The 27,068-nt window shown below is 52.2% G+C and overlaps 2 protein-coding genes and 1 pseudogene across 3 annotated transcripts; all 3 read left to right on the forward strand.

Moving 5' to 3' along the window:
• The first annotated feature begins 569 nt into the window (after positions 1 to 569).
• LOC310913333 (phospholipase A and acyltransferase 1-like) lies at positions 570 to 1,788 on the forward strand (annotated as a pseudogene). Its single transcript, XR_014592756.1, has 3 exons — positions 570 to 690; positions 862 to 1,131; positions 1,518 to 1,788. The product of XR_014592756.1 is annotated as a phospholipase A and acyltransferase 1-like (transcript).
• Positions 1,789 to 21,165: 19,377 nt separating this feature from the next.
• On the forward strand, positions 21,166 to 21,764 carry LOC310913095 (phospholipase A and acyltransferase 1-like; the record flags this gene model as incomplete). Its single annotated transcript, XM_083868227.1, has 2 exons — positions 21,166 to 21,286; positions 21,448 to 21,764. 2 exons carry the CDS (start codon positions 21,166 to 21,168, stop codon positions 21,762 to 21,764), a joined length of 438 nt encoding a protein of 145 aa, XP_083724353.1.
• Positions 21,765 to 25,989: 4,225 nt separating this feature from the next.
• On the forward strand, positions 25,990 to 26,824 carry LOC310913096 (phospholipase A and acyltransferase 3-like; the record flags this gene model as incomplete). Its single annotated transcript, XM_083868228.1, has 2 exons — positions 25,990 to 26,104; positions 26,295 to 26,824. 2 exons carry the CDS (start codon positions 25,990 to 25,992, stop codon positions 26,822 to 26,824), a joined length of 645 nt encoding a protein of 214 aa, XP_083724354.1.
• Positions 26,825 to 27,068: the final 244 nt, after the last annotated feature.

The raw sequence follows: 27,068 nt of genomic DNA on the forward strand, positions 1-27,068 counted from the left end.
TCTGCCATGATATTTATTGCAGAAGTAGCGAGCCCCAAGCCCGGCCACGGCAGCAGCGGGACAGGCGCTGAGGTGAGCGGGGCTCGGGGATGGAGCGGGCGTTTGCCAGCAGGATGCGGCCCCTCCAGGCTGCCGGCGGCGGGCGCGGCTCTGCCGGGCGGCCCGAGGTGCCCCAGAGCCTGGGCACGGGCTCGGCCCCGCGGGCACCCCCGGGCAGGCGCGGCCCGGCCCCGGCAGCAGCGGAGCCCCGAAGGGAGCGCGGCCGGGAGGGGAGCGCGGGCACCGCGGGCGGGCGGGCGGGCGGGGGCAGGCGGGGACGGCGGCAGCAGCCGGACACCCGCCCGGCCCGGCCTCGGCCTCGGGCGGATGCGCTGGCGGGGAGCGGGGCCGTTCGGTGCCTCGCCCTGCGCCGGCGGGCGGCAGCGGCCCCGAGCGCCCGGCACTGACACCCTCCGTGCCTGCGCTCCCGCCGCCTGCCCCTGCACAGCCCGAGCCTCCCCGCTGCGCTCTGCCCTGCGCTCAGCCCGCCCCAATACACCTGCTGCACCTCCTCACTGCACGCTCCTGGGATGGGAAAGGACAATTGCCACCCCCCTCAGCCTGGGGACCTGATCGAGATCGACCGGGAGATTTACCACCACTGGGCCCTCTACGTGGGGGATGGACATGTCATCGACGTGACACCTGTAGGTAAGGCTGATGCAGCCTGGCAGGCCTGCCTCACGAGCTCTGTCTCCCTCCATGGACTGGTGCTGGACGCTGTGTGTGTAGCTGACTTTTCCAGGAGCAGCCAGAAACCCATCTGAGATCCTGGAGGAGCCGAAGGGCCAGCCTGTCTTATCCACTCCTTGGCTTCCCCAGATGAAGGAGTTTCGGGTGGCATCTCATCACTATATGCCACAAGGGCCAAGGTGAAGGGCATTTATCATTTCCTACCTGAAGGAGGTGGTGGGAAACAATAAATGGCGTGTCAACAACAAGTATGATCGCTCCCGCACTCCTCTCCCTATGAAGGAGATCATCCGGCGTGCCGAGCGCTGGATTGACAGGGAGGTGCCATATGATGTGCTTGGCAGTAACTGTGAGCACTTTGTGACAATGCTCCGCTATGGAAAAAGACGCTCTGAGCAGGTGAGTGACACGGGGGGAGCCCCTGGGTGCCTCCCAGAGCAGCTCCTGGCTGTGAGCTGTGAGCCGGGGACTGGGACACAGCCTGCAGCCTGCATGGGGACAGCCAAGTCCCAGCTGGGGGCTCCAAACCAGCGCTGCCTCTGGCCTCCCCAGAGCCCCTGGACCTGCAGGGTCACTGTGGTCTGTCTGCACCCTGGCAGTGCCCTCTCACTCAGTGCCACCTCCAAGAAGTACAGTCCTGGGTGTTGCAAATCCTGCTAATGGGGCACATGTCTCTCCCTGATTTACCCTGACTCTCCCTGCCTTTGCTACATTATTATGGTGAGGGACAGTAAATACAAATGCTCCTTATATTTCCTGCCTGTGTTTTGCTTTCCCTTTTATAGGCCACAAACGCAGTTGTTCGCAGTGCTGCAGCAGCAGCAACAGTCGGCATTCTTGGTGCTGTTGGTGCTCTTTTTGCGGCGGCAGTGTCCAAGGGCACATTTAGAATCTAATGCTACTGATGGGCTGTCGGGAAGAGCTCAGAGCAAGGCAGTGGGAAGCCCTGGCCACAGCTGTCAGTGGTCAGCTTTTGCTACACCTGCCATCCAGGCTGACTAGCCACTGTGTACACTTGGTGTAAATGTTAAATAAGCCACAATAAAATGTTGGAAATCGAAACTCATAATGCCTAAAATCCTCTTTTATCTATTTCAGGATAGCTTTGTGTGCAAGTTTGGCCTTGCTTCTCCCTGCCATCCCATCGGAAATAATAAGTCAAGGATGTCACCATTCAAGGTGACCCCTGGCAGCAATAGTCTGGTTGCCACATCTCCTTTTATTTCATCGTCTGGGATGATTTTTGTGGTAGTCCACAAGCACTTGCAAGCACATTTTCATTTCCTTCCCCTCTTGCCCCTCCCCACACACTTCCCCTTTTGTGCTTTTCTGAAGACTGGTGCAGGCTTTCCACCCATATCCTGGTTTTATCAGCTACATCCTATGGGCTCTTTTTGTGAATCATTGATTTTAGCCTTAGCTTTATGAAAAGGTAACATAAAAGTCTTGCTGTGGGCCTGAGTAGGTGGAAAAGTTCTGGTTGCCAGGACTGCAAAGGGACATGTAAGGCATGTGCAGTGTCTTAGAGTCCCTGCTCATGGTACCAAAATTGAGCAGCTCCTTTGAGGTTGTGAGGTGGAAAGAAGGGAGCTAAGCATCCTAAACCTTGCTGCCAGGATGGGTCAACAGCTGCCAGGGGCTTCCTGGCAAACTCCTGACGCTGTGGAGAAGAGGAGGCAGAGCTAAATGGGTGTTAAACCCAAGGGAATTGCCCTTTGCTTTCTCCTAGGGGTGTTTGCAAAACAAGGATAAAACACAGAGAAGCATGTGCAGATTTCTCAGCTGATAAATCCCCTGCCACATCTCAGCCTGACTGCTTGCAGCTTCTTTCTGGTCTTACCTGTCTTCTGTAGGGGGTCAATGCTCTGTGAAATGGGCTTGGGACCTGCCTTTTAACAAAACTCGTAAGAAACTCAACTCTGCTTGTATTAAGCAAAGTCCTGCCCTGTCATCCAGGAGCAAAAAGATGCAATTTCAAGAGAAGTCTCAGTCAACTGAGGGGTAGGCAGGCTAAATCATCTCTGAAGGACTCAAACAGAAAAGGGGAGAGAGGTTTTTAAAAGTGATATCACCACAACCTTTTCTCTCTCTTCTCTAGGAATGGAAGTCAGGCAAGGTAAGGCTGTGAATCTCAGAGGAATTCTATTTCATGTGTGTATTTCAAAATAAATACATCTGACCCTCATGTGTTCTGTGCTCACAATAATACATATTTCTGCACTAAATCCACCACACCATCTTATGGAGGCACACATTTTTGAAACTGCAGTCTCTCTTTTCATCTCTGCTTTCTCCTTACTCAAGGGGGAGGTACTTAAGCAGAGCATTTTGAAGTGGAGAGGGAGGAGCTTGCGAAGACCAACAATTATTTTATGTGCCAGTGACTGCTGTGGGTACAGAAAAATCCACAACATCCCCTTCCTAGCAGCCTCTCCAGCCAGGGCTGAGTGAGGAACAGGATTCTGCAGAGTACACGTCACTCCAGCTCACAGTTCATGTAGATGGGCTTCCAGAAGAGTATTCCCTTGGGAAAAACACAGGTCACAATGATGCAGATGACAGAAGACAGTAGTCACAGCTGCAGTGTCTTTACTATGGTACCGTTTCCCGCTGGGCTGCTGGGGGACACATTGGTTTCCTGGAGAGCACTGTCTGAAAGGTAATTTCAGACATTTGGTTCCTGCTCTCTCCAGGAAAAGGGAACTGCAAACAGCAATACCCTCTTCTTTCCAGTCCAGCCTGCTATCATAACTAGGTATCAATTACAGGGGTGAAAGACACACATTAAAGGGAGAAAAAAAAAAGAAACAAACAAAAAACAACAACAAACAGACAATACAAAACAAAAAAATATTTCCTTAGCTTTCTGGTCAGTGCCAAAATCTTGGCTCTCAGGTGGACAATGGCCTCAATGCTTGAAAGACACAGCTATAAAGATGTGTGCTACAGCTGTCTGCACTGGCACACTTGCCCTGTGACGCATCCATGCAGAGGCAGGGAAACAGTCCTGGCTGAGTCCTGGCATCTGGGAACATCCCCACTGAAATGCCTCTCTGGGCCTCCTGCCCTGCTGTTTCATTTCTGTGTGATGGTACACTACTCACTTTTGTGTGTGTGTATATATATATGTGTATATATATATATATATATATATATACACACACACACACGCATATGTGTGTGTAAATATATATATATATGTGAATAATACACAATACAGTTTGGCTCTGGAACATGGGGAGAGTCTTTTTGCTTATGACTAAAATGGGAACAAGCCAGCTTCCGATATCAGTTTTCAAGAAAAAGTTGAATTCCAGAAAAACCAGGCCAGAGGCTGTTTTATTCCCTGGTGGAGCTGTTTGGCCAGACCTTGGAGAGGGCAGCGGGGTGGGGCAGAGGGGGCTGGGGATGGGCACAGGCACTGCCACTTGTCCTGCATTTTCAGATGGGCAGCACCCTTCCTGCTTCAGAGGAGGTATTTGGAAAACTCACACGTGTTAGCCCTTAGGCTTTGGCAATAAAAACTCTGCATCCAATGGTACTTCAGAACGTCTTGCCACCACCAGCAGTCTCACAGCCATGGTGCAACCCCATGAGGAATAGGAAGCCCAGCTCACCAGCTGGATCCTGTTGTAATTCTCTAGGGAAATGGTTTCTCCCTCCTGACTCCCTGGACTCCCTGACCACTTAGAATGACCCTTACTTCCTTCTTTGACCCCATTGGCCGTCGTCCAGCTATCTCTCCTCTGAGCTGGGAGGTTATAAATTGTCTCCCCTCCCTTTGTACGCCCTCTTTCCCCCCTGGAAACTCGAAGAATAAACGCCTGGGACAAATGTCCTGGGGAAAGGGCCTCTTCTGAGATATCTTGCCTCGTCCTTGATATAATTCTCTCAAATCCTGCTAATAACTGAGCTAGCTGAGCCCCCGGGAGGAGGGCAGGAGAGGGAATATATCAGGATCCTACTGAAGCCCTTGCTAATTCACAGAATTTGTGGGTTAATGTGGCATTTGAATGTTTTTCCACCCTTCTCCCTGCAGATTCCAATGTCCCTTGAAACCCTGAGGTGAGATGATGCACTCCCAGCACACAGTACTAGCAGTGACAGCCAGATTTTTCCCTTCATGCCAGGTTGAAAAGTCTTTGTGTAGTGAGCATACGGACAAAGTTGGTGCCCCTGGACTACTGGCTGGGGAAGCTGTCCCCACATGGTGACCCACCAGGGGACCCTGTTGGCACCAGCCCTGGGATGAACCTTGCAGATTCACAGCATCTCACTTTACTCTCTGCCCTTCCCCCTCTGTGGGTCTGTGCCTCCAAGACAGACATGGACTGGGGCAAAGGAGAGAGCTCAGAGTAAATCCATACCCAAATTTCCTTCACTCTTTCTTTTAATGTATCAAGTTTCTAGAGGACCATCACATACTGGTGATACACAATGGTAATTTCTCCTCACGACCCTCCTTCACCTGCCTGAGACACTGACTTCTTTCTCAAGGTTTTGGGGGGTTTTTTCCCAGCTCTCCCAAAGCCCCATTTTACAGCAAGTTCTCTTCCTGGCCTCCACCAGCCAGCCAGGCAGTACTCAGACCCTTCTAGCTCTGTTTCTTCTTTTGGAAGAGAAGAAGATGTATTGTGGGGCTTTTCCCCAACTCTCAGGGTTCCTACAGTCAATCCACACCCTGACTGTAATCATACAGCTTTTCAGATCTTTGTTAAACTTGAAGGCCTGTATGTCCTTTTTCCCCTGCTGAGCGATACCAATAAAGATAAAAAGCCTATGGTGAGAACCATGTACTGATAAACAATGGGGGTGCAACACTGACCCGAAACACCAGAATGGTACCAACAAACTGAATCAGGACCTAAATAGTCAGGTGTCCACAGCAAAAGCAGCAGCTCCATCTTCCCTGCTCAAAACACAAATCCTACTTACAGCTCCAGTACTGCAGGTTTAGTGCTGCAGATGGTTTCTGTGCTCAGGATCTATGTTTAGTCTCCCTCAGAAGAGTAGAAAACAGTTCAAATTCCATAGACAAATACTTTTGCCTTAAGGTATTGCAGAGCTACTTAACTACCCTTCATTTGCAGCAGTTTGTTTCTTTTGTTTTATTCTGCAGCTAGAATTTTAATACCCAGATTAAGCTGTTGTTGCTTTACATTACTAATTTGCTCAACAGTTCTGGGAATCAAGCACATTTCTACACAAACAGGTAATTATCTTCACATACATTTGGTTAGAAGGCATTGTTACTCCATGACTGTCTGCAGCATCTGGAATTAAAAAAAAAAAAAGTAATGGCAGGCAAATCTAATTTGTGCTCACCATTATATTTTGCCTTTTCACTTGATTCCACTTCTGTACTTCATCCAGAAATATTAGCTACTAAGCACAAAGCTCTCCTAATATCCCAAAAAATCCTCCCAGTACTGAAATTTGAGGATCAAACCCAATTCAAGGCCCCATTCTTCTATGTTTTTACAGTTCCTGAGGAATAAAGTTTGGTCAATCAGCACCTGTGAGAGCTGTGCATTCCCACTCACAACCCCAAACACCAAGCTCAGAGCAGGCAGCAGTGCCCCGTGAACAAACTCACCTGATCAGCTCCAGCAGACACTGGAGGTTGGGAACTTGGGAGGTGAAAGATGAGGCCACAGACACATCCTGTTCTAACAGTGATATCACTGCATGGATCATTTTCAAAGCCTGAAATCCATGGCAGTCACAAGATGGAAAAACATCCTTCCACCTCATAATTAATAAATAATGAACTGTTGCTTTTTCAGAAAGGTGTCATGTCTTGTTTATGCTTAAAATGCAATATCCATGATTAGTGAGAATCATGGTTGAGGGACAAAGCTTTCCTCTGGGCGACCTGGAGGATCATCTTTAGGGTCAAACACCCAAACTATGCCAGGTTGTTTTCAGCTCTGCTGGGCTGCAGGACAGCAACAGCCACTGTGCAGGAGTTGCTGGAGTTGGGGCTATTAGTAAATGTGGGATCTGCCCTGGTGTTTTTCTCTCAGCCTCATTTAGTGCTGCCTTCTGTGCTGTGCTGGAGAGAGGCTCTGTCTGAGTGAGGAGTCCTGGTACTCCAGATGCAGAGGGATGCCTGTTAGGGAACTGGCAGAGAAGCAGCTGCAAAGGATGCAAAGAGGGATTGCTTGTGCAGAAAGGGAAGGTGGGAAAGATCAGCCTGGAGCAGCACTAGATGGGACAATCACACTTCAAGAAAATACATTATTGGTTTGGTTCCAGAAGAAAACAAAAGGGAACTTTACTTGAATTCTGAAATCCTTCAACAAGGCTGGACTTCTGGCCAGGAGACATCCTGCCAAAGATAGGAGCATTCGCCATTATCTGCAAGAAAAAGCAATGGGCTGCCTTGGCAGTATTTATCGTTCCACTGAAACAAGGCAGGATTAGACCTCCCTGGTGGTTCCCTGACACCTGTAAAATGCTCTAATCCCAATTCAAAAACCCTGACATGTTTTTTTCCCCTTAGGGTTTAGGTGTCCTCTAACTTCATATTTATCCTGGTGTTTCCTGCCTTGCCTGATCTGTCAGAGGTGCTGAGAAGCCAGTGATCACCACATGGTCTGCAGCAGCCTTTAGAGCAGCCAGGCAAGGTGCCGAGTGGGTGTTGGGATGCCCCAAGAGCTCTGTTTCCTTCCATGGACTGGTGCTGGACTCTGTGTGTGTAGCTGGCTTTTCCAGGAGCAGTCAGAAACCCATCTGAGATCCTGGAGGGGCCAAACATGATCAGCCTGCCTTATCTCTTCCCTGACTTCTCCAGATGAAGGAGGCCAATCAGTTTTGGGTAGCAGCTCATCAATATCCGCCACAAGGGCCAGGGTGAAGAAGCAGGTCCTGAAGGAGGTGGCCAGAAATGATACCTGGCGTGTCAACAACAAGTATGATCGCTCCCACACTCCTCTCCCTGTGAAGGAGATCATCTGGCGTGCTGAGCGCTGGATTGACAGGGAGGTGCCATATAATGTTCTTAGCCGCAACTGTGAACACTTTGTGACAAAGCTATGGACAAGAACTCAGTGACCAGGTGAGTGACACGGGGGGAGCCCCTGGGTGCCTCCCAGAGCAGCTCCTGGCTGTGAGCTGTGAGCCGGGGACTGGGACACAGCCTGCAGCCTGCATGGGGACAGCCAAGTCCCAGCTGGGGGCTCCAAACCAGCGCTGCCTCTGGCCTCCCCAGAGCCCCTGGACCTGCAGGGTCACTGTGGTCTGTCTGCACCCTGGCAGTGCCCTCTCACTGGGTGCCACCTCCTGGGTTACAAACCTGGGTGTTACCCCTTCTGCTAATGAGGCAAATGTCTCTCCCTGATTTCTTTACCCTGACTATCCCTGCCGTTGCTACATTATCATGCGGGGGGGCAGTAAATACAAATGCTCCTTATATTTCCAGCCTGTGTTTTGCTTTCCCTTTTATAGGCCACAAAAGCAGTTGTTGGCACTACTGCAGCAGCAACAGTCAACATTCTTGGTGCTGTTGGTGCTATTGTTGCAGCGGCAGTGTCCAAGGGCACATCCAGAAACTAGTGCTACTGATGGGCTGTCAGGAGTGCTCAGAGCAAGGCAGTGGGTGCCCCTGACCACAATGGCCACAGGTCACCTTTTGCTACACCTGCCATCCAGGCTGATTACCAGCTCTGCCATCCTTGCTGTAAACATTAAATCAGCCTTAATAAAATGTCTGAAATCCAAATCATATTTCCCTAAAGTCCTCTTTTATCTATGTATAGCTTTACGTGCGAGTTTAACAATTCAGCCTTGCTCCTCCCTGCCATCCCATTAAGATATGCTAAATCAGGAACATCACTCTTCAAGATGATCCCCAGCAGCTCTAGCCTGGGCAGCCGCGCGGGATGCGCCCAGCAGCAGCGGCACGGGTGGGAAGTGCAGCCACAGACACACCGTGCTGCCAACTTACAGTGCAGCCACAGACACACCGTGCTGCCAACTTACAGTGCAGCCACAGACACACAATGCTGCCAACTTACAGTGCAGCCACAGACACACCGTGCTGCCAACGTACAGTACAGTCACAGACACATTGTTTGCTGACTGACAGCACAACCAAGTCCTGGCACAGAGCACACCATTGCCCACCACACCGCACGACGGCTCCACATCCCCAAGCACGAGAGAGCACCACCAACTACAAAACTGCCAAGCCCCCCCATTCCCCTCCCAAAATGATCCCATTGGTGTGCCAGGGCTATCAGCCACTTCTTTCAAAGGACTCATTCACTCACCATCTAACTCAAGGAAATCACTCTCTCTTACTCCCTGCATCTTCACGATGACAATGGAGAAAAAAATCACTAAGATTCACCAATCCACTAAGTGGGAAAGCCCTGGCTGCCAGGTCTGTAAAAGCATAGGCAGGGCATGTGCCATGTCCTGAAACCTTAGGCAGCTTGTGCTGCCTACACTGAGGAGCTCCTGGGAGGTCGGGAAATGGGAGGGAAGAGCAGGTTGTACAGGCTGTATCCTACAGTGTTTTACAGGGTCATTCTGATTTTGGTGCGATGGTGTTTTGCTCAGTTTTTCCCTGCCTACAAATTGTTCCTCTCTCTGGCTCTTTTGGCTCTCTTTAGCAGCAGCAGACCCCCAGTGTGGGGAGGTGGGACAGAAAAGCTCCAGCTGCCTTTTCCTCTGTCAGCTCTGAGTTCCACTGTGCTATCAAAGTTTTCCCCCTCTTCACTCCCATAAGTGAAGTGATTGCATTGGAACTTAGCAAGCCTGACAGATGATTTTTATGATCCCTTCCAACTCTCAAACCATTCTATAATTCTACTCCTTGAGCAGCCTGAACACTGAGGGGCTTAAAGAATTACAAAGGCAGCCAGGAGCCTTTGCCTCAAAAAGCTGAGGCCGTGGTCACTTCAGGGATAAAATGTTGATTCTAAAGCGTTCAAAGTCCCAGCAGCAGCTCAATCTTCCTCCAGGCAGCAGGAAGGCAAAGCCAGGGTCTCTGCAGTGCTGGGGCTGAGGGATGGAAAGAATGAGCTGTGAAGCACCAAGGCTTCATCTCCCAGTGTACAGAGCCATGCTATTTCCTTGTCACAAAGCTGATCTGTGGATTGGCTTGGAAGAAAACTGTGCAGGGGAAGTGTGATTTATTGTCCTTTACCTGGAGCACCTGGCATAAGTGTTTGGAACCAGGTCACCTGCATCCCACCTGTGAGACACACAATCCTGAGTTGCTTTTCTTACATGCAACTGCCTGGGCTGCAGGGACAGGTGGGAGCAGAAGAGCTGTCAGTGAGAGGCTGGCTGGTTTTGTGTGCTCTGAACAGGTTGTCCAGGATTAACCTCAGCCAGCAAGAAAGCACCAGGCAGCCACTCACGCAGTGCCCTGCCAGCCCCATCAGGGAGGGAATCAGAGGAGTTCAAGTGAAAAACTTGTGGCTTGAGAAAAAGTAGATTTAGCAGGAAACCAAAAGCTTTGCATTAAAGGAAAGTTAAACAAGGAAATATTTCACGGCTTTTTATCATCAGTTTTACAATGTTTGAAATAACCAAGCCAAGATTTCCAGTTGCATTTTGTACTGCCCTTTGTTATTACATCTGAATAAAGTTCTTTGCTTTAGTACAGGAAAACATATGCTAATCAAAATGAATCTGAAACTTGTTTTTGGATTCCTGGAAATGGAATTGATCTTCTTTCATGGCTAGGCTATTATGGGGCTATACAGCAACCTGTGAGCTTTAACCTTTCTGCACTCAGAGCATTCTCTCTGCACACCCCAACACGGGGAGTGCTCTGTGAGGGCAGCGTATGGAACTCTCACATCTCTACTTGACCCTGCAGTACAAGAGAACTGGCATTATTTTATCTGCGGAATTGTCTTCTTGTTCTTGAAATCTGTAATATTTCACAGAATGCAGAACTTTGCAATTGTATTGTGCTTCTCTTTGCAGTCAAGGTGATGTTGCTCTTTATTGGCTGCCTTTCCATGGAGCCTGGTGGGTGCATTGGCAGGATTTGGTGAAATACTGCATGAACCACGTGGTGAGAGTGAGAGCAGAAGCAGCAGAATCCATCACTTGCGGCATTTTGAGCCTTTGTAGGAGGTACTGGCAAGGCCCAAGACCTGCAGTTGCCATGGAATAGAGTCAAAGCTGTTCTTTTCCCAGCACCTGAGAGAAATATCCTTGACAATGATCAGGGACAGGGACACAGCATGTCCCTAAATGGCAGGGCTTTTGTAGAGATTTCAAGCATCTGAATGTGGTGCACATCAGAGGATGGAAACCTGGGCTGATTCAGAGCAAGCCAGGGACGGCCCAGCATTGTGCAACCTGGTGCCCTTCACTGCGTTTGTGGGTGTGGTTATCATAAGTCTAATCCATCAGGTTTTTGCTGCAAAGCCTTTTGCATTCACATTAGGCCATTAGAGACCCCTCTGCAGCATCCTCTGCCATTTTTGGTACCAAGCGTTTAACTGGTCTCCAAGCCAGGTTTTAAGCATGATCCAGTGGTGGTTGTTCTGCAAGAAAATGCCCATTGGGGTGACAGGGTGCAGGGGCAGGGCTGTTGCCCATCATTGGACAGGAGGATGACTCGAAAATAGAGTGTCCCCATAAGGAGGTGATGGCAGCCCGAGTTCCCCGACAAGAAGATCACGTTTTCCATCCAACGAGTTCTTTTGGCACTATCCCAGGGAGCAGAGCCTTATCGCTGCAGGTGACAGGTGATGCCAGAGGTGCGGCTGCAGGGCACTGACCTCGGAAAGATTGTGCAATCGCCTCTAACGGTATTTATAGCGGGCCGGGATCGCGGCCACGGCAGCAGCGGGACAGGCGCTGAGGTGAGCGGGGCTCGGGGATGGAGCGGGCGTTTGCCAGCAGGATGCGGCCCCTCCAGGCTGCCGGCGGCGGGCGCGGCTCTGCCGGGCGGCCCGAGGTGCCCCAGAGCCTGGGCACGGGCTCGGCCCCGCGGGCACCCCCGGGCAGGCGCGGCCCGGCCCCGGCAGCAGCGGAGCCCCGAAGGGAGCGCGGCCGGGAGGGGAGCGCGGGCACCGCGGGCGGGCGGGCGGGCGGGGGCAGGCGGGGACGGCGGCAGCAGCCGGACACCCGCCCGGCCCGGCCTCGGCCTCGGGCGGATGCGCTGGCGGGGAGCGGGGCCGTTCGGTGCCTCGCCCTGCGCCGGCGGGCGGCAGCGGCCCCGAGCGCCCGGCACTGACACCCTCCGTGCCTGCGCTCCCGCCGCCTGCCCCTGCACAGCCCGAGCCTCCCCGCTGCGCTCTGCCCTGCGCTCAGCCCGCCCCAATACACCTGCTGCACCTCCTCACTGCACGCTCCTGGGATGGGACAGCACAATTGTCACCATCCCCAGCCTGGGGACCTGATCGAGATCGACCGAGGCATTTACCAGCACTGGGCCATCTGCGTGGAGAATGAACATGTCATCCACGTGAGCGATGTAGGTAAGGCTGGGGCAGGACGTCAGGGACCTCAGTGGGTGTTGGGCTGTGCCAGAACCGCTTTCTACTTGCCTGTGCGGCTGGTGCATCCTGCACGTGCAGGTGAGATTTAGTCAGAAACACATCTGAGGTCTTGGAGGGTCCAGAGAGAGTTTGTCTGCCTGCCTTATCTCCTCCTTGACTTAGTCCTTGACTTGTATTTGTGTCAGTCGTCCGCCCTCCATATTTATTTGGAAAAGCCAAGGTGAAGAAGGAGGCTCTGAAGGACGTTCTGAAGGATGTGAAAGGTGATTACTGGCGTGTCAACAACAAGTATGATCGCTCCTACACTCCTCTCCCAGTTGAATAGATCATCCAGAATGCTGAGAGTTTAATTGACATGGAGATTCCATATAGTGTATTCTGGAAGAACTGTGAGCACCTTGTGACACTGCTCCGCTATGATGAAGAAATCTCTGAGCAGGTGAGTGACACGGGGTGAGCCCCTGGGTGCCTCCCAGAGCAGCTCCTGGCTGTGAGCTGTGAGCCGGGGACTGGGACACAGCCTGCATGGGGACAGCCAAGTCCCAGCTGGGGGCTCCAAACCAGCGCTGCCTCTGGCCTCCCCAGAGCCCCTGGACCTGCAGGGTCACTGTGGTCTGTCTGCACCCTGGCAGTGCCCTCCTACTGTACTGGGGTACAATCCTGGGTGTTGCAAATTCTGTTTATGGGGCACACGTCGCTCCCTGATTTCTTTACCCTGATTATCCCTGCCTTTTCTATATTACTTTTCTGGGGGTGAATAAATATAAGTGCACCTAATGTTTCCACCCTGTGTTTTACTTCCCCTTTTATAGGTCAGAAATAAAATTTATGGTCCAGCAATATTATCTGCAGTTACTTTGCTCTTTATTATCCGGAGCACTTGGACCAAGCTGTTGGAGAAAAAAAGAGCGAGGAGAGCTCCAACCACGCCAGCAGAAGTACCTCAGAATGCGGAGAGGGAAATCCTTGATTACCCGCGGCGGATAGAGGAGAGGGAAATCCTTGATTACCCGCGGCGGGTAGAGGACTATCAGGAGAGGAGGAAAAGCCCTGACGATCACACTGAGCCGGTAGCTTTACTACCAACTGAAATCCTTGATACACTCTCCCAAACCCATGCCAGGAACATTAAATAAACCTTAATAAACTGTAAGAAAACTAAACTCATATTTTGCCCTAAAATCCTCTTTTATCTTTTGAGTACAGGTTTATGTGCAAGAGGAAATGCTCAGCCACACTTTCCATTCCAGTTGGAAATAACAAGTCAAGATTTTCACCATCCAACACGACCCCAGCAGCAGGATCCTGCTAGCCACATCTGCCTTTATTTCATGGCCTGTGATGATTTTGGTGGTAGTCTGAGAGCAATTGCAAGAAGTTTATCCCTTGTCTTCCTTTCTCCCACACTGCCCCTCCAGTGCTTTGCTGAGGACTGGTGCAGGCTTTTCCTCCTGTTTTTATCAGCTAGTTCCTGTAGGCTCTTTCTGTGTATTTGCAATTTTAACCTTAACTTTCTGAACATGTCAAATAAAAGTCAAATGTAGTAAAAAAAAGGGATTGCTGAGAGTTTATTGGGTTTTCCAGCTGAAGACCTGTGTAGGTGGGAAAGCCCAGCTTGCCAGGTTTGCAAAAGTACAGGGAGGGCATGTGCAGTGTCTTGGAGACCGTGCTTGTGCTGCCTAAACTGGGCAGCTCCTGGGAGGCCAGGGGATAGAAAGGAAGGGAAGGTCTTATAGGCTGTATCCTTCAATGTTCTACAGGAGTGGCCTGATTTTGGCCTCTAGGTGTTCTGCTCACTTTTTCTCTGCCTACAAATTGTTCCCTTCCCTGGCATATCTGACAAAAACCCCAGCTGGCTCTGTCTCTCAGCTCTTTGTTCCACTGTGCCATCAAAGGTTCCTCCTTCACCCCTGTAGGAGCAGTGATTGCTGGCATTGGACCTGAGCAAGACTGACAGATGATTCCTATGGTCCCTTCCAACCCATTCTAGGATTCTGCTCTTTGAGCTGCCTGAACACTGAAGGGCATAAAGAATGGCAAGAGCAGACAGGAGCCTTTGCCTGCCAGAGCTGGGGAGATTGTAACTTCTGTGACCAAATGTGGATTCAAAAGCGTTCGTAAGTGTTCTAGAGCACCAGCTCAATCTTCCCCCAGGCAGCAGGAAGGCAAAGCCAGGGTCTCTGCAGCGCTGGGGGTGAGGGATGGAAAGAATGAGCTGTGAGGCACCAAGGCTTCATCTCCCAGTGTACAGAGCCACGCTGCTTCCTTGTCACAAAGCTGACCTGTGGATTGGCTTGGAAGAAAACTGTGCAGGGGAAGTGTGATTTATTGTCCTTTACCTGGAGTACCTGACATAAGTGTTTGGAACCAGGTCACCTGCATCCCACCTGTGAGACACACAATCCTGAGTTGCTTTTCCTACATGCAACTGCCTGGACTGCAGGGACAGGTGGGAGCAGAAGAGCTGTCAGTGAGAGGCTGGCTGGTTTTGTGTGCTCTGAACAGGTTGTCCAGGATTAACCTCAGCCAGCAAGAAAGCACCAGGCAGCCACTCACGCAGTGCCCTGCCAGCCCCATCAGGGAGGGAATCAGTGGAGTTCAAGTGAAAAACTTGTGGCTTGAGAAAAAGTAGATTTAGCAGGAAACCAAAAGCTTTGCATTAAAGGAAAGTTAAACAAGGAAATATTTCACGGCTTTTTATCATCAGTTTTACAATGTTTGAAATAACCAAGCCAAGATTTCCAGTTGCATTTTGTACTGCCCTTTGTTATTACATCTGAATAAAGTTCTTTGCTTTAGTACAGGAAAACATATGCTAATCAAAATGAATCTGAAACTTGTTTTTGGATTCCTGGAAATGGAATTGAATCTTCTTTCATGGCTAGGCTATTATGGGGCTATACAGCAACCTGTGAGCTTTAACCTTTCTGCACTCAGAGCATTCTCTCTGCACACCCCAACACGGGGAGTGCTCTGTGAGGGCAGCGTATGGAACTCTCACATCTCTACTTGACCCTGCAGTACAAGAGAACTGGCATTATTTTATCTGCGGAATTGTCTTCTTGTTCTTGAAATCTGTAATATTTCACAGAATGCAGAACTTTGCAACTGTATTGTGCTTCTCTTTGCAGTCAAGGTGATGTTGCTCTTTATCGGCTGCCTTTCCATGGAGCCTGGTGGGTGCATTGGCAGGATTTGGTGAAATACTGCATGAACCACATGGTGAGAGTGAGAGCAGAAGCAGCAGAATCCATCACTTGCGGCATTTTGAGCCTTTGTAGGAGGTACTGGCAAGGCCCAAGACCTGCAGTTGCCATGGAATAGAGTCAAAGCTGTTCTTTTCCCAGCACCTGAGAGAAATATCCTTGAAAATGACCAGGGCCATGGGCACAGCCAGTCTCTAAATGGCAGGGCTTTTGTAGAGATTTCAAGCATCTGAATGTGGTGCACATCAGAGGATGGAAACCTGGGCTGATTCAGAGCAAGCCAGGGACGGCCCAGCATTGTGCAACCTGGTGCCCTTCACTGTGTTTGTGGGTGAGGTTAACATAAACCTAATCCATCAGGTTTTTGCTGCAAAGCTATTTGCATCCACATTCGGCCATTAGAGACCCCTCTGCAGCATGATGTGCCATTTTTGGTACCAAGCGTTTAACTGGTCTCCAAGCCAGGTTTTAAGCATGATCCAGTGGTGGTTGTTCTGCAAGAAAACGTCTGGTGGAGTGACAGGGTGCAGGGTCAGGGCCGTTGCCCATCATTGGACAGGAGGATGACTCGAGAATAGAGTCTCCCATTAAGGAGGTGGTGGCCCCGGATTCCCTGGCAACTAGATAACGTTTACCACTCGAGGAGTGCTTTTGCCACTACCCTGGTGAGCGAAGCCTTATCGCTACAGGTGACGGGTGGTGCCAGGGGCGCGCCTCGGAGGCAGTGACCTCGGAAAGATTGCTGTAGGGGCCTCTAACAAGGTATTTATAGCGGGAGCAGCGGGCCCGGCAGCGCGGCCACGGCAGCAGCGGGACAGGCGCTGAGGTGAGCGGGGCTCGGGGATGGAGCGGGCGTTTGCCAGCAGGATGCGGCCCCTCCAGGCTGCCGGCGGCGGGCGCGGCTCTGCCGGGCGGCCCGAGGTGCCCCAGAGCCTGGGCACGGGCTCGGCCCCGCGGGCACCCCCGGGCAGGCGCGGCCCGGCCCCGGCAGCAGCGGAGCCCCGAAGGGAGCGCGGCCGGGAGGGGAGCGCGGGCACCGCGGGCGGGCGGGCGGGCGGGGGCAGGCGGGGACGGCGGCAGCAGCCGGACACCCGCCCGGCCCGGCCTCGGCCTCGGGCGGATGCGCTGGCGGGGAGCGGGGCCGTTCGGTGCCTCGCCCTGCGCCGGCGGGCGGCAGCGGCCCCGAGCGCCCGGCACTGACACCCTCCGTGCCTGCGCTCCCGCCGCCTGCCCCTGCACAGCCCGAGCCTCCCCGCTGCGCTCTGCCCTGCGCTCAGCCCGCCCCAATACACCTGCTGCACCTCCTCACTGCACGCTCCTGGGATGGGAAAGGACAATTGTCACGACCCTAAACCTGGGGACCTGATCGAGATCTACCGGCCGGGTTACCAGCACTGGGCCCTCTACTTGGGGGATGGATATGTCATCCACGTCGCACCTGAAGGTAAGGCAGCTGCAGCCTGGCAGGGGCCGAGTGGGTGTTGGGATGCCCCAAGAGCCCTGTCTCCTTCCATGGGCTGTTACTGGTGGCCCTGTGTGTGTAGCTGACTTTTCCAGGAGCAGTCAGAAACCCATCTGAGATCCTGGAGGGGCTTGAGATGGTCTGTGGGTCTCTCTTACCTCCTCCTTGGCTTACCCAGATAAAGAATTGCCATCCTCGTTGCGGAACATGGCATTTGTACTTGCCGGAAAGGCCAAGGTGAAAAAGGAACTCCTGGAGGATGTGGCTGTAAAAAATAAATGGACTGTCAACAACAAGTATGATCGCTCCTATACTCCTTACTCCGTGGACAAGATCATCTGGCTGGCTAAGCAATGGATTGACAAGGAGGTGCCATATGATGTGCTTACAAACAACTGTGAGCACTTTGTGACAGAGCTCCGATATGGAAAAAGACGCTCTGACCAGGTGAGTGACACAGGGGTGAGCCCCTGGGTGCCTCCCAGAGCAGCTCCTGGCTGTGAGCTGTGAGCCGGGGACTGGGACACAGCCTGCAGCCTGCATGGGGACAGCCAAGTCCCAGCTGGGGGCTCCAAACCAGCGCTGCCTCTGGCCTCCCCAGAGCCCCTGGACCTGCAGGGTCACTGTGGTCTGTCTGCACCCTGGCAGTGCCCTCTCACTCAGTGCCACCTCCTGGGGTACAAACCTGGGTGTTACCCCTTCTGCTAATGGGGCACATGTCTCTCCCTGATTTATTTACCCTGATTATCCCTGCTGTTTCTATCATGGTGATAGGGTATAAATTTAAGTACTCCTCATATTTCCAGCCTGTGTTTTACTTTCCCTTTACAGGTCAGAAAAATAGTTGCTTATACTGTAGCAGGAACTATCCTAGCAAGTATCGTTTTCCCCGGTGCTGCCAGTGCTATTGTGAAGCTCTGTCATGGAAAGATCTTCTTCAAGATGTTCTGCATCTGATGGGCTGTCAGGGAGAGCTCAGAGCAAAGCAGGGGGAGTCTTGAGTTGATTTCTTGTGATTCATGTGGTTTAGAATCTTTTGCCTTTTGAAAAGCCCTAATCTAGACACAAAAATAAAATGGAGTCTTCAAGTTCTTGTTTCTCAAGGTTTCTTGCTTTGTTTATTGTTGCTTATCTTACAATTTTCTCTCACGAGCCAAGGTCTGTGCAGCATCTTGGGCACCAGGCGACTCCCCCTCTGATGCAACATTGCTGCCCTTTATAGTGATTATTACGTATCCCTTATTTACAATTACATACCAATACCTACTACCTATACTAAACAGGTCATTTCTGACGCAGTGTCCTTGATCTACTTTGTGCCACCGTCACAGCAGAAAATGGAGACAAAGAAGAACCCAGGGCACCACACAAAATTCTCCGTCTTGGAGATGAAGAAGAACCCAGGGCACCGCCCAAAATTCACCATCTTGCTTTCATTCACCTCCATTCTAAAAACCCAAAATTACAGAATTTTCCACCCTGTGGTAAGCTAAACTATCGTCCTTCTCACTCGTGAGACTTGCAATTCCTCTCTCAGTGTTGGAAGCCTTTCCCATGGACTGAAATCAAGGACAGTGTCTTCCTGGGCTCTGTGCCAGAGTCTACAACCCCCCTGTACAGATCCCAGACCCACCTGTACAGGTTTCAAACCCCCCTGTACAGGTTTCAAACCCTCTTGCTTGGGTCCCAGACATCTCTGCAAGGGACCCTGACCCTCCAGGGCGACCAAAGGGATGCCCTGGATTTCAACAGGGGAGCCCCTGGCCACAGCAGTCACTGGGTCAGCTTTTTCTACACCTGCCACAAAGGCTTCCTAGAACTGTGCCACCCTTGCTCGCAACACTAAACACGCCTTAGTAAAATATCAGACACCCAAGCATTAATTGTCCCCAAATCCTCTTTTATCTGAGTATAAATTTGCATCCACGTTCAACTGTTCAGCCTGCTTTTCTCTGCTACCTCATTAAGAAATAAAAAGTCAAGATTGGCACCATTTAAGGCGACCTCAAGCTGCACTAGCCTGGTTCCCATATCTGCTTTTATTTCATTGACTGTGATGATTTTTGTGGTAGTCTGGACTCATTTGCACTGGTGCAGGTTTTTCATCCATTTTCATCAATTGGTTCTTGTATATTTTTTCTGTATATCTATGATTTTAACCTCAACTTTTTTAAAAACTCAAAAAAAATGACCTGCTGAGGGTTTTCCAGCTGAGGCTCTATGTAGGTGGGAAAGCCCTGGCTACAATGTCTGCAAAGGAGCAGGCAGGGCATTTGCAGTGTCTTCGAGCCTGTACTTCTGCTGCCTAAACTGATCAGCTCCTGGGAGGTTGGGAGGTCAGAAGGAAGTGCAGGTCTTATAAGCTGTATCCCTCAGAGTTTTAAAGGAGTGCTCTGATTTTGGCATGATGGTGTTTTGCTCAGTTTTTCCCTGACTATAAAGTGTCTCCCAATGAACTGAGCCATGCTGTTTCCTTCTCACAAAACTGATCTGTGGATTGGCTTGGAAGAAAACTGTGCAGGGGAAGTGTGATTTATTGTCCTTTACCTGGAGTACCTGACATAAGTGTTTGGAACCAGGTCACCTGCATCCCACCTGTGAGACACACAATCCTGAGTTGCTTTTCTTACATGCAACTGCCTGGACTGCAGGCACACGTGGGAGCAGAAGAGCTGTCAGTGAGAGGCTGGCTGGTTTTGTGTGCTCTGAACAGGTTGTCCAGGATTAACCTCAGCCAGCAAGAAAGCACCAGGCAGCCACTCACTCCCTCCCCTGCCAGCCCCATCAGGGAGGGAATCAGAGGAGTTGCACTGAAAATCTTGTGGCTTGAGAACAAGTTGGTTTAGCAGGAAAGTGAAAGTTTTGCATTAAAAGGAAACAAAACAAGGAATTAATTCACTGCTTTTTTAAAATGGCCATTTTACAGTGTTTGAAATAACCAAGGCAAGTTTTCTGGTTTTATTTTATACTGCCATTTGTTACTATATCTGAGTAAAGTTCTTTGCATTAATACAGGAAAACACATGATAATCAAACTGAAACTGAAACTTGTTTTTGGATTCCTGGAATTTGAATCATTTCTCATGGCTAGGCTAACAAAGGGTTATATAGTAACTTGTGAGCTTTAACCTTTCTGCACTCAGAACATTCTCTCTGCACACCCTGGCATGGGGAGTGCTCTGTGAGGGCAGCGTATGGAATTCCCACATCTCTGCTTCATCCTGGAATACAAGAGAACTGGCATTATTTTATCTGGGCAAACTCCAGCATTGTGCAACCTGGTGCCCTTCACTGTGGTTGTGGGTGGGGTTAACATAAACCTAATCCATCAGCTTTTTGCCAAAAAGTCTTTTGTGTTTACACAAGGCCATAAGAGATACCTCTGCAGTATTCTCAGCCATTTTTGGTACCAAGTGTTTGACTGGCACCCAAACCAGGTTTTAAGCATGATCCAGTGGTGGTTGATCTGCAAGAAAACGTCCAGCGAGGTGACAGGGTGCAGGGTCAGGGCTCTGGCCATCACTGGACAGGAGGATGATTCGAGAATAGAGTCTCCCCATAAAGAGGTGGTGGCAGCCCCGGTTCCTCGGCAACAAAATCACCTTTTCCAACCAAGGAGTGCTTTTGGCACCACCCTTGCGAGCAGAGCCATACCGCTGCAGGGAACAGGTGGTCCCAGACATGCGGCTGCGGGGCAGTGACCTCGGAAAGATTGCCGCCTCTAACGGTATTTATAGCAGGAGCAGCGCGCTGGGATCCCGGCTACGGCAGCAGCGGGACAGGCGCTGAGGTGAGCGGGGCTCGGGGATGGAGCGGGCGTTTGCCAGCAGGATGCGGCCCCTCCAGGCTGCCGGCGGCGGGCGCGGCTCTGCCGGGCGGCCCGAGGTGCCCCAGAGCCTGGGCACGGGCTCGGCCCCGCGGGCACCCCCGGGCAGGCGCGGCCCGGCCCCGGCAGCAGCGGAGCCCCGAAGGGAGCGCGGCCGGGAGGGGAGCGCGGGCACCGCGGGCGGGCGGGCGGGCGGGCGGGGGCAGGCGGGGACGGCGGCAGCAGCCGGACACCCGCCCGGCCCGGCCTCGGCCTCGGGCGGATGCGCTGGCGGGGAGCGGGGCCGTTCGGTGCCTCGCCCTGCGCCGGCGGGCGGCAGCGGCCCCGAGCGCCCGGCACTGACACCCTCCGTGCCTGCGCTCCCGCCGCCTGCCCCTGCACAGCCCGAGCCTCCCCGCTGCGCTCTGCCCTGCGCTCAGCCCGCCCCAATACACCTGCTGCACCTCCTCACTGCACGCTCCTGGGATGGGAAAGGACAATTGTCACGACCCTAAACCTGGGGACCTGATCGAGATCTACCGGCCGGGTTATCAGCACTGGGCCCTTTATGTCGGGAATGGATATGTCATCCATGTGACATCTGTAGGTAAGGCTGATGCAGCCTGGCAGGGGGTCGAGTGGGTGTTGGGATGCCCCAAGAGCTCTGTCTCCCTCCATGGACTGGTGCTGGACCCTGTGTGTGTAGCTGACTTTTCCAGGAGCAGTCAGAAACCCATCTGAGATCCTGGAGGGGCCAGACATGATCAGCCTGCCTTATCTCTTCCCTGACTTCCCCAGATGAAGGAGGCCGATCAGTTTTGGGTAGCAGCTCATCAAATTCTGCCACAAAGGCCAGGGTGAAGAAGGAACTCCTGACAAATGTGGTCAAAAATCATAAATGGCGGGTCAACAACAAGCGTGACCGGTTCCACACTCCTCTCCCTGTGAAGGAGATCATCCGGCGTGCTGAGGAATGGATTGACAAGGAGGTGCCATATGATTTGCTTACAAACAACTGTGAGCACTTTGTGACAATGCTCCGCTATGGAAAAAGACGCTCTGGCCAGGTGAGTGACACGGGGTGAGCCCCTGGGTGCCTCCCAGAGCAGCTCCTGGCTGTGAGCTGTGAGCCGGGGACTGGGACACAGCCTGCAGCCTGCATGGGGACAGCCAAGTCCCAGCTGGGGGCTCCAAACCAGCGCTGCCTCTGGCCTCCCCAGAGCCCCTGGACCTGCAGGGTCACTGTGGTCTGTCTGCACCCTGGCAGTGCCCTCTTACTGGGTGCCACCTCCAAGAAGTACAGTCCTGGGTGTTGCAAATTCTGCTAATGGGGCACATGTCTCTCCCTGATTTATTTACCCTGACTCTCCCTGCCTTTGCTACATTATCATGATGAGGGGCAGTAAATACAAATGCTCCTTATATTTCCAGCCTGTGTTTTGCTTTCCCTTTTATAGGTCAAAAAAGCAGTTGGCAGTACTGCAGCAACAGCAACAGCAGGAATTCTTGGTTTTATTGGTCTTGTTGTTCTGGAAGCATTGTCCCCAGGCAAATCCAAAAACTAGTGCTACTGATGGTCTGTCAGGAGAGCTCAGAGCAAGGCAGTGGGAGCCCCTGGCCACAGTGGCCACTGGTCACCTTTTTGCTCCACCTGCCAGCAAGACTGACTACCAACTGTGCCATCCTTGCTGTAAACATTAAATAAGCCTTAATAAAATGTCTGAAATCCAAACTTGTATTGCCCTAAAATCCTCTTTTATCTTTGTATAGCTTTACGTGCGAGTTTAACAATTCAGCCTTGCTCCTCCCTGCCATCCCATTAAGATATGCTAAATCAGGAACATCACTCTTCAAGATGATCCCCAGCAGCTCTAGCCTGGGCAGCCGCGCGGGATGCGCCCAGCAGCAGCGGCACGGGTGGGAAGTGCAGCCACAGACACACCGTGCTGCCAACTTACAGTGCAGCCACAGACACACCGTGCTGCCAACTTACAGCACAGCCACAGACACACCGTGCTGTCAACTTACAGTGCAGCCACAGACACATTGTTTGCTGACTGACAGCACAACCAAGTCCCGGCACAGAGCGCACCATTGCCCACCACACCGCACGACGGCTCCACATCCCCAAGCACGAGAGAGCACCACCAACTACAAAACTGCCAAGCCCCCCCATTCCCCTCCCAAAAAGATCCCATTGGTGTGCCAGGGCTATCAGCCACTTCTTTCAAAGGACTCATTCACTCACCATCTAACTCAAGGAAGTCACTCTCTCTTACTCCCTGCATCTTCACGATGACAATGGAGAAAAAAAATCACTAAGATTCACCAATCCACTAAGTGGGAAAGCCCTGGCTGCCAGGTCTGTAAAAGCATAGGCAGGGCATGTGCCATGTCCTGAAACCTTAGGCAGCTTGTGTTGCCTACACTGAGGAGCTCCTGGGAGGTCGGGAAATGGGAGGGAAGAGCAGGTTGTACAGGCTGTATCCTACAGTGTTTTACAGGGTCATTCTGATTTTGGTGCGATGGTGTTTTGCTCAGTTTTTCCCTGCCTACAAATTGTTCCTCTCTCTGGCTCTTTTGGCTCTCTTTAGCAGCAGCAGACCCCCAGTGTGGGGAGGTGGGACAGAAAAGCTCCAGCTGCCTTTTCCTCTGTCAGCTCTGAGTTCCACTGTGCTATCAAAGCTTTCCCCCTCTTCACTCCTGTAAGTGCAGTGATTGCATTGGAACTTAGCAAGCCTGACAGATGATTTTTATGATCCCTTCCAACTCTCAAACCATTCTATAATTCTACTCCTTGAGCAGCCTGAACACTGAGGGGCTTAAAGAATTACAATGGCAGCCAGGAGCCTTTGCCTCAAAAAGCTGAGGCCGTGGTCACTTCAGGGATAAAATGTTGATTCTAAAGCGTTCAAAGTCCCAGCAGCAGCTCAATCTTCCCCCTGGCAGCAGGAAGGCAAAGCCAGGGTCTCTGCAGTGCTGGGGGTGAGGGATGGGAAGAATGAGCTGTGAGGCATTAAGGCTTCATCTCCCAGTGTACAGAGCCATGCTATTTCCTTGTCACAAAGCTGATCTGTGGATTGGCTTGGAAGAAAACTGTGCAAGGGGAAGTGTGATTTATTGTCCTTTACCTGGAATACCTGACATAAGTGTTTGGAACCAGGTCACCTGCATCCCACCTGTGAGACACACAATCCTGAGTTGCTTTTCCTACATGCAACTGCCTGGACTGCAGGGACAGGTGGGAGCAGAAGAGCTGTCAGTGAGAGGCTGGCTGGTTTTGTGTGCTCTGAAAAGGTTGTCCAGGATAAACCTCAGCCAGCAAGAAAGCACCAGGCAGCCACTCACGCAGTGCCCTGCCAGCCCCATCAGGGAGGGAATCAGAGGAGTTCAAGTGAAAAACTTGTGGCTTGGGAAAACGTAGGTTTAGCAGGAAACCAAAAGCTTTGCATTAAAGGAAAGTAAAACAAGGAAATATTTCACGGCTTTTTATCATCAGTTTTACAATGTTTGAAATAACCAAGCCAAGATTTCCAGTTGCATTTTGTACTGCCCTTTGTTATTACATCTGAATAAAGTTCTTTGCTTTAGTACAGGAAAACATATGCTAATCAAAATGAATCTGAAACTTGTTTTTGGATTCCTGGAAATGGAATTGAATCTTCTTTCATGGCTAGGCTATTATGGGGCTATACAGCAACCTGTGAGCTTTAACCTTTCTGCACTCAGAGCATTCTCTCTGCACACCCCAACACGGGGAGTGCTCTGTGAGGGCAGCGTATGGAACTCTCACATCTCTACTTGACCCTGCAGTACAAGAGAACTGGCATTATTTTATCTGGGGAATTGTCTTCTTGTTCTTGAAATCTGTAATATTTCACAGAATGCAGAACTTTGCAACTGTATTGTGCTTCTCTTTGCAGTCAAGGTGATGTTGCTCTTTATCGGCTGCCTTTCCATGGAGCCTGGTGGGTGCATTGGCAGGATTTGGTGAAATACTGCATGAACCACATGGTGAGAGTGAGAGCAGAAGCAGCAGAATCCATCACTTGCGGCATTTTGAGCCTTTGTAGGAGGTACTGGCAAGGCCCAAGACCTGCAGTTGCCATGGAATAGAGTCAAAGCTGTTCTTTTCCCAGCACCTGAGAGAAATATCCTTGAAAATGACCAGGGCCATGGGCACAGCCAGTCTCTAAATGGCAGGGCTTTTGTAGAGATTTCAAGCATCTGAATGTGGTGCACATCAGAGGATGGAAACCTGGGCTGATTCAGAGCAAGCCAGGGACGGCCCAGCATTGTGCAACCTGGTGCCCTTCACTGTGTTTGTGGGTGAGGTTAACATAAACCTAATCCATCAGGTTTTTGCTGCAAAGCCTTTTGCATTCACATTAGGCCATTAGAGACCCCTCTGCAGCATGATGTGCCATTTTTGGTACCAAGCGTTTAACTGGTCTCCAAGCCAGGTTTTAAGCATGATCCAGTGGTGGTTGTTCTGCAAGAAAATGCCCATTGGGGTGACAGGGTGCAGGGGCAGGGCTGTTGCCCATCATTGGACAGGAGGATGACTCGAGAATAGAGTGTCCCCATAAGGAGGTGATGGCAGCCCGAGTTCCCCGACAAGAAGATCACGTTTTCCATCCAACGAGTTCTTTTGGCACTATCCCAGGGAGCAGAGCCTTATCGCTGCAGGTGACAGGTGATGCCAGAGGTGCGGCTGCAGGGCACTGACCTCGGAAAGATTGTGCAATCGCCTCTAACGGCATTTATAGCGGGCGAGGATCGCGGCCACGGCAGCAGTGGGACAGGCGCTGAGGTGAGCGGGGCTCGGGGATGGAGCGGGCGTTTGCCAGCAGGATGCGGCCCCTCCAGGCTGCCGGCGGCGGGCGCGGCTCTGCCGGGCGGCCCGAGGTGCCCCAGAGCCTGGGCACGGGCTCGGCCCCGCGGGCACCCCCGGGCAGGCGCGGCCCGGCCCCGGCAGCAGCGGAGCCCCGAAGGGAGCGCGGCCGGGAGGGGAGCGCGGGCACCGCGGGCGGGCGGGCGGGCGGGGGCAGGCGGGGACGGCGGCAGCAGCCGGACACCCGCCCGGCCCGGCCTCGGCCTCGGGCGGATGCGCTGGCGGGGAGCGGGGCCGTTCGGTGCCTCGCCCTGCGCCGGCGGGCGGCAGCGGCCCCGAGCGCCCGGCACTGACACCCTCCGTGCCTGCGCTCCCGCCGCCTGCCCCTGCACAGCCCGAGCCTCCCCGCTGCGCTCTGCCCTGCGCTCAGCCCGCCCCAATACACCTGCTGCACCTCCTCACTGCACGCTCCTGGGATGGGACAGGACAATTGCCACCCCCCTCAGCCTGGGGACCTGATCGAGATCTACCGGCCGGGTTACCAGCACTGGGCCCTCTATGTCGGGAATGGATATGTCATCCATGTGACAGGTAGGGCTTTTGTCGCCGGGCAGAGGCCGAGTGGGTGTTGGGATGCCCCAAGAGCTCTGTCTCCTTCCATGGACTGGTGCTGGACCCTGTGTGTGTAGCTGACTTTTCCAGGAGCAGTCAGAAACCCATCTGAGATCCTGGAGGGGCCAGACATGATCAGCCTGCCTTATCTCTTCCCTGACTTCCTCAGATGAAGGAGGCCGATCAGTTTTGGGTAGCAGCTCATCAATATCCGCCACAAGGGCCAGGGTGAAGAAGGAACTCCTGAAGGATGTGGCTGGAAAAAATAAATGGCGTGTCAACAACAAGTATGATCGCTCCCGCACTCCTCTCCCTGTGAAGGAGATCATCCGGCGTGCTGAGGAATTGATTGACAGGGAGGTGCCATATAATGTTCTTAGCCGCAACTGTGAGCACTTTGTGACAATGCTCCGCTATGGACAAAAACTCAGTGACCAGGTGAGTGACACGGGGGGAGCCCCTGGGTGCCTCCCAGAGCAGCTCCTGGCTGTGAGCTGTGAGCCGGGGACTGGGACACAGCCTGCAGCCTGCATGGGGACAGCCAAGTCCCAGCTGGGGGCTCCAAACCAGCGCTGCCTCTGGCCTCCCCAGAGCCCCTGGACCTGCAGGGTCACTGTGGTGTGTCTGCACCCTGGCAGTGCCCTCTCACTCAGTGCCACCCCCAAGAAGTACAGTCCTGGGTGTCGCAAATTCTGCTAATGGGGCACATGTCTCTCCCTGATTTATTTACCCTGACTCTCCCTGCCTTTGCTACATTATCGTGCTGAGGGGCAGTAAATACAAATGCTCCTTATATTTCCAGCCTGTGTTTTGCTTTCCCTTTTATAGGTCACAAACGCAGTTGTTGGCACTACTGCAGCAACAGCAACAGTCGGCATTCTTGGTGTTATTGCTCTTGTTCTGGAAGCAGTGTCCAAGGGCACATCCAGAAACTAATGCTACT

This window comes from Zosterops lateralis, assembly GCF_965231275.1.
Source record: "Zosterops lateralis genome assembly, chromosome: 10".
Lineage (NCBI taxonomy): Eukaryota > Metazoa > Chordata > Aves > Passeriformes > Zosteropidae > Zosterops > Zosterops lateralis.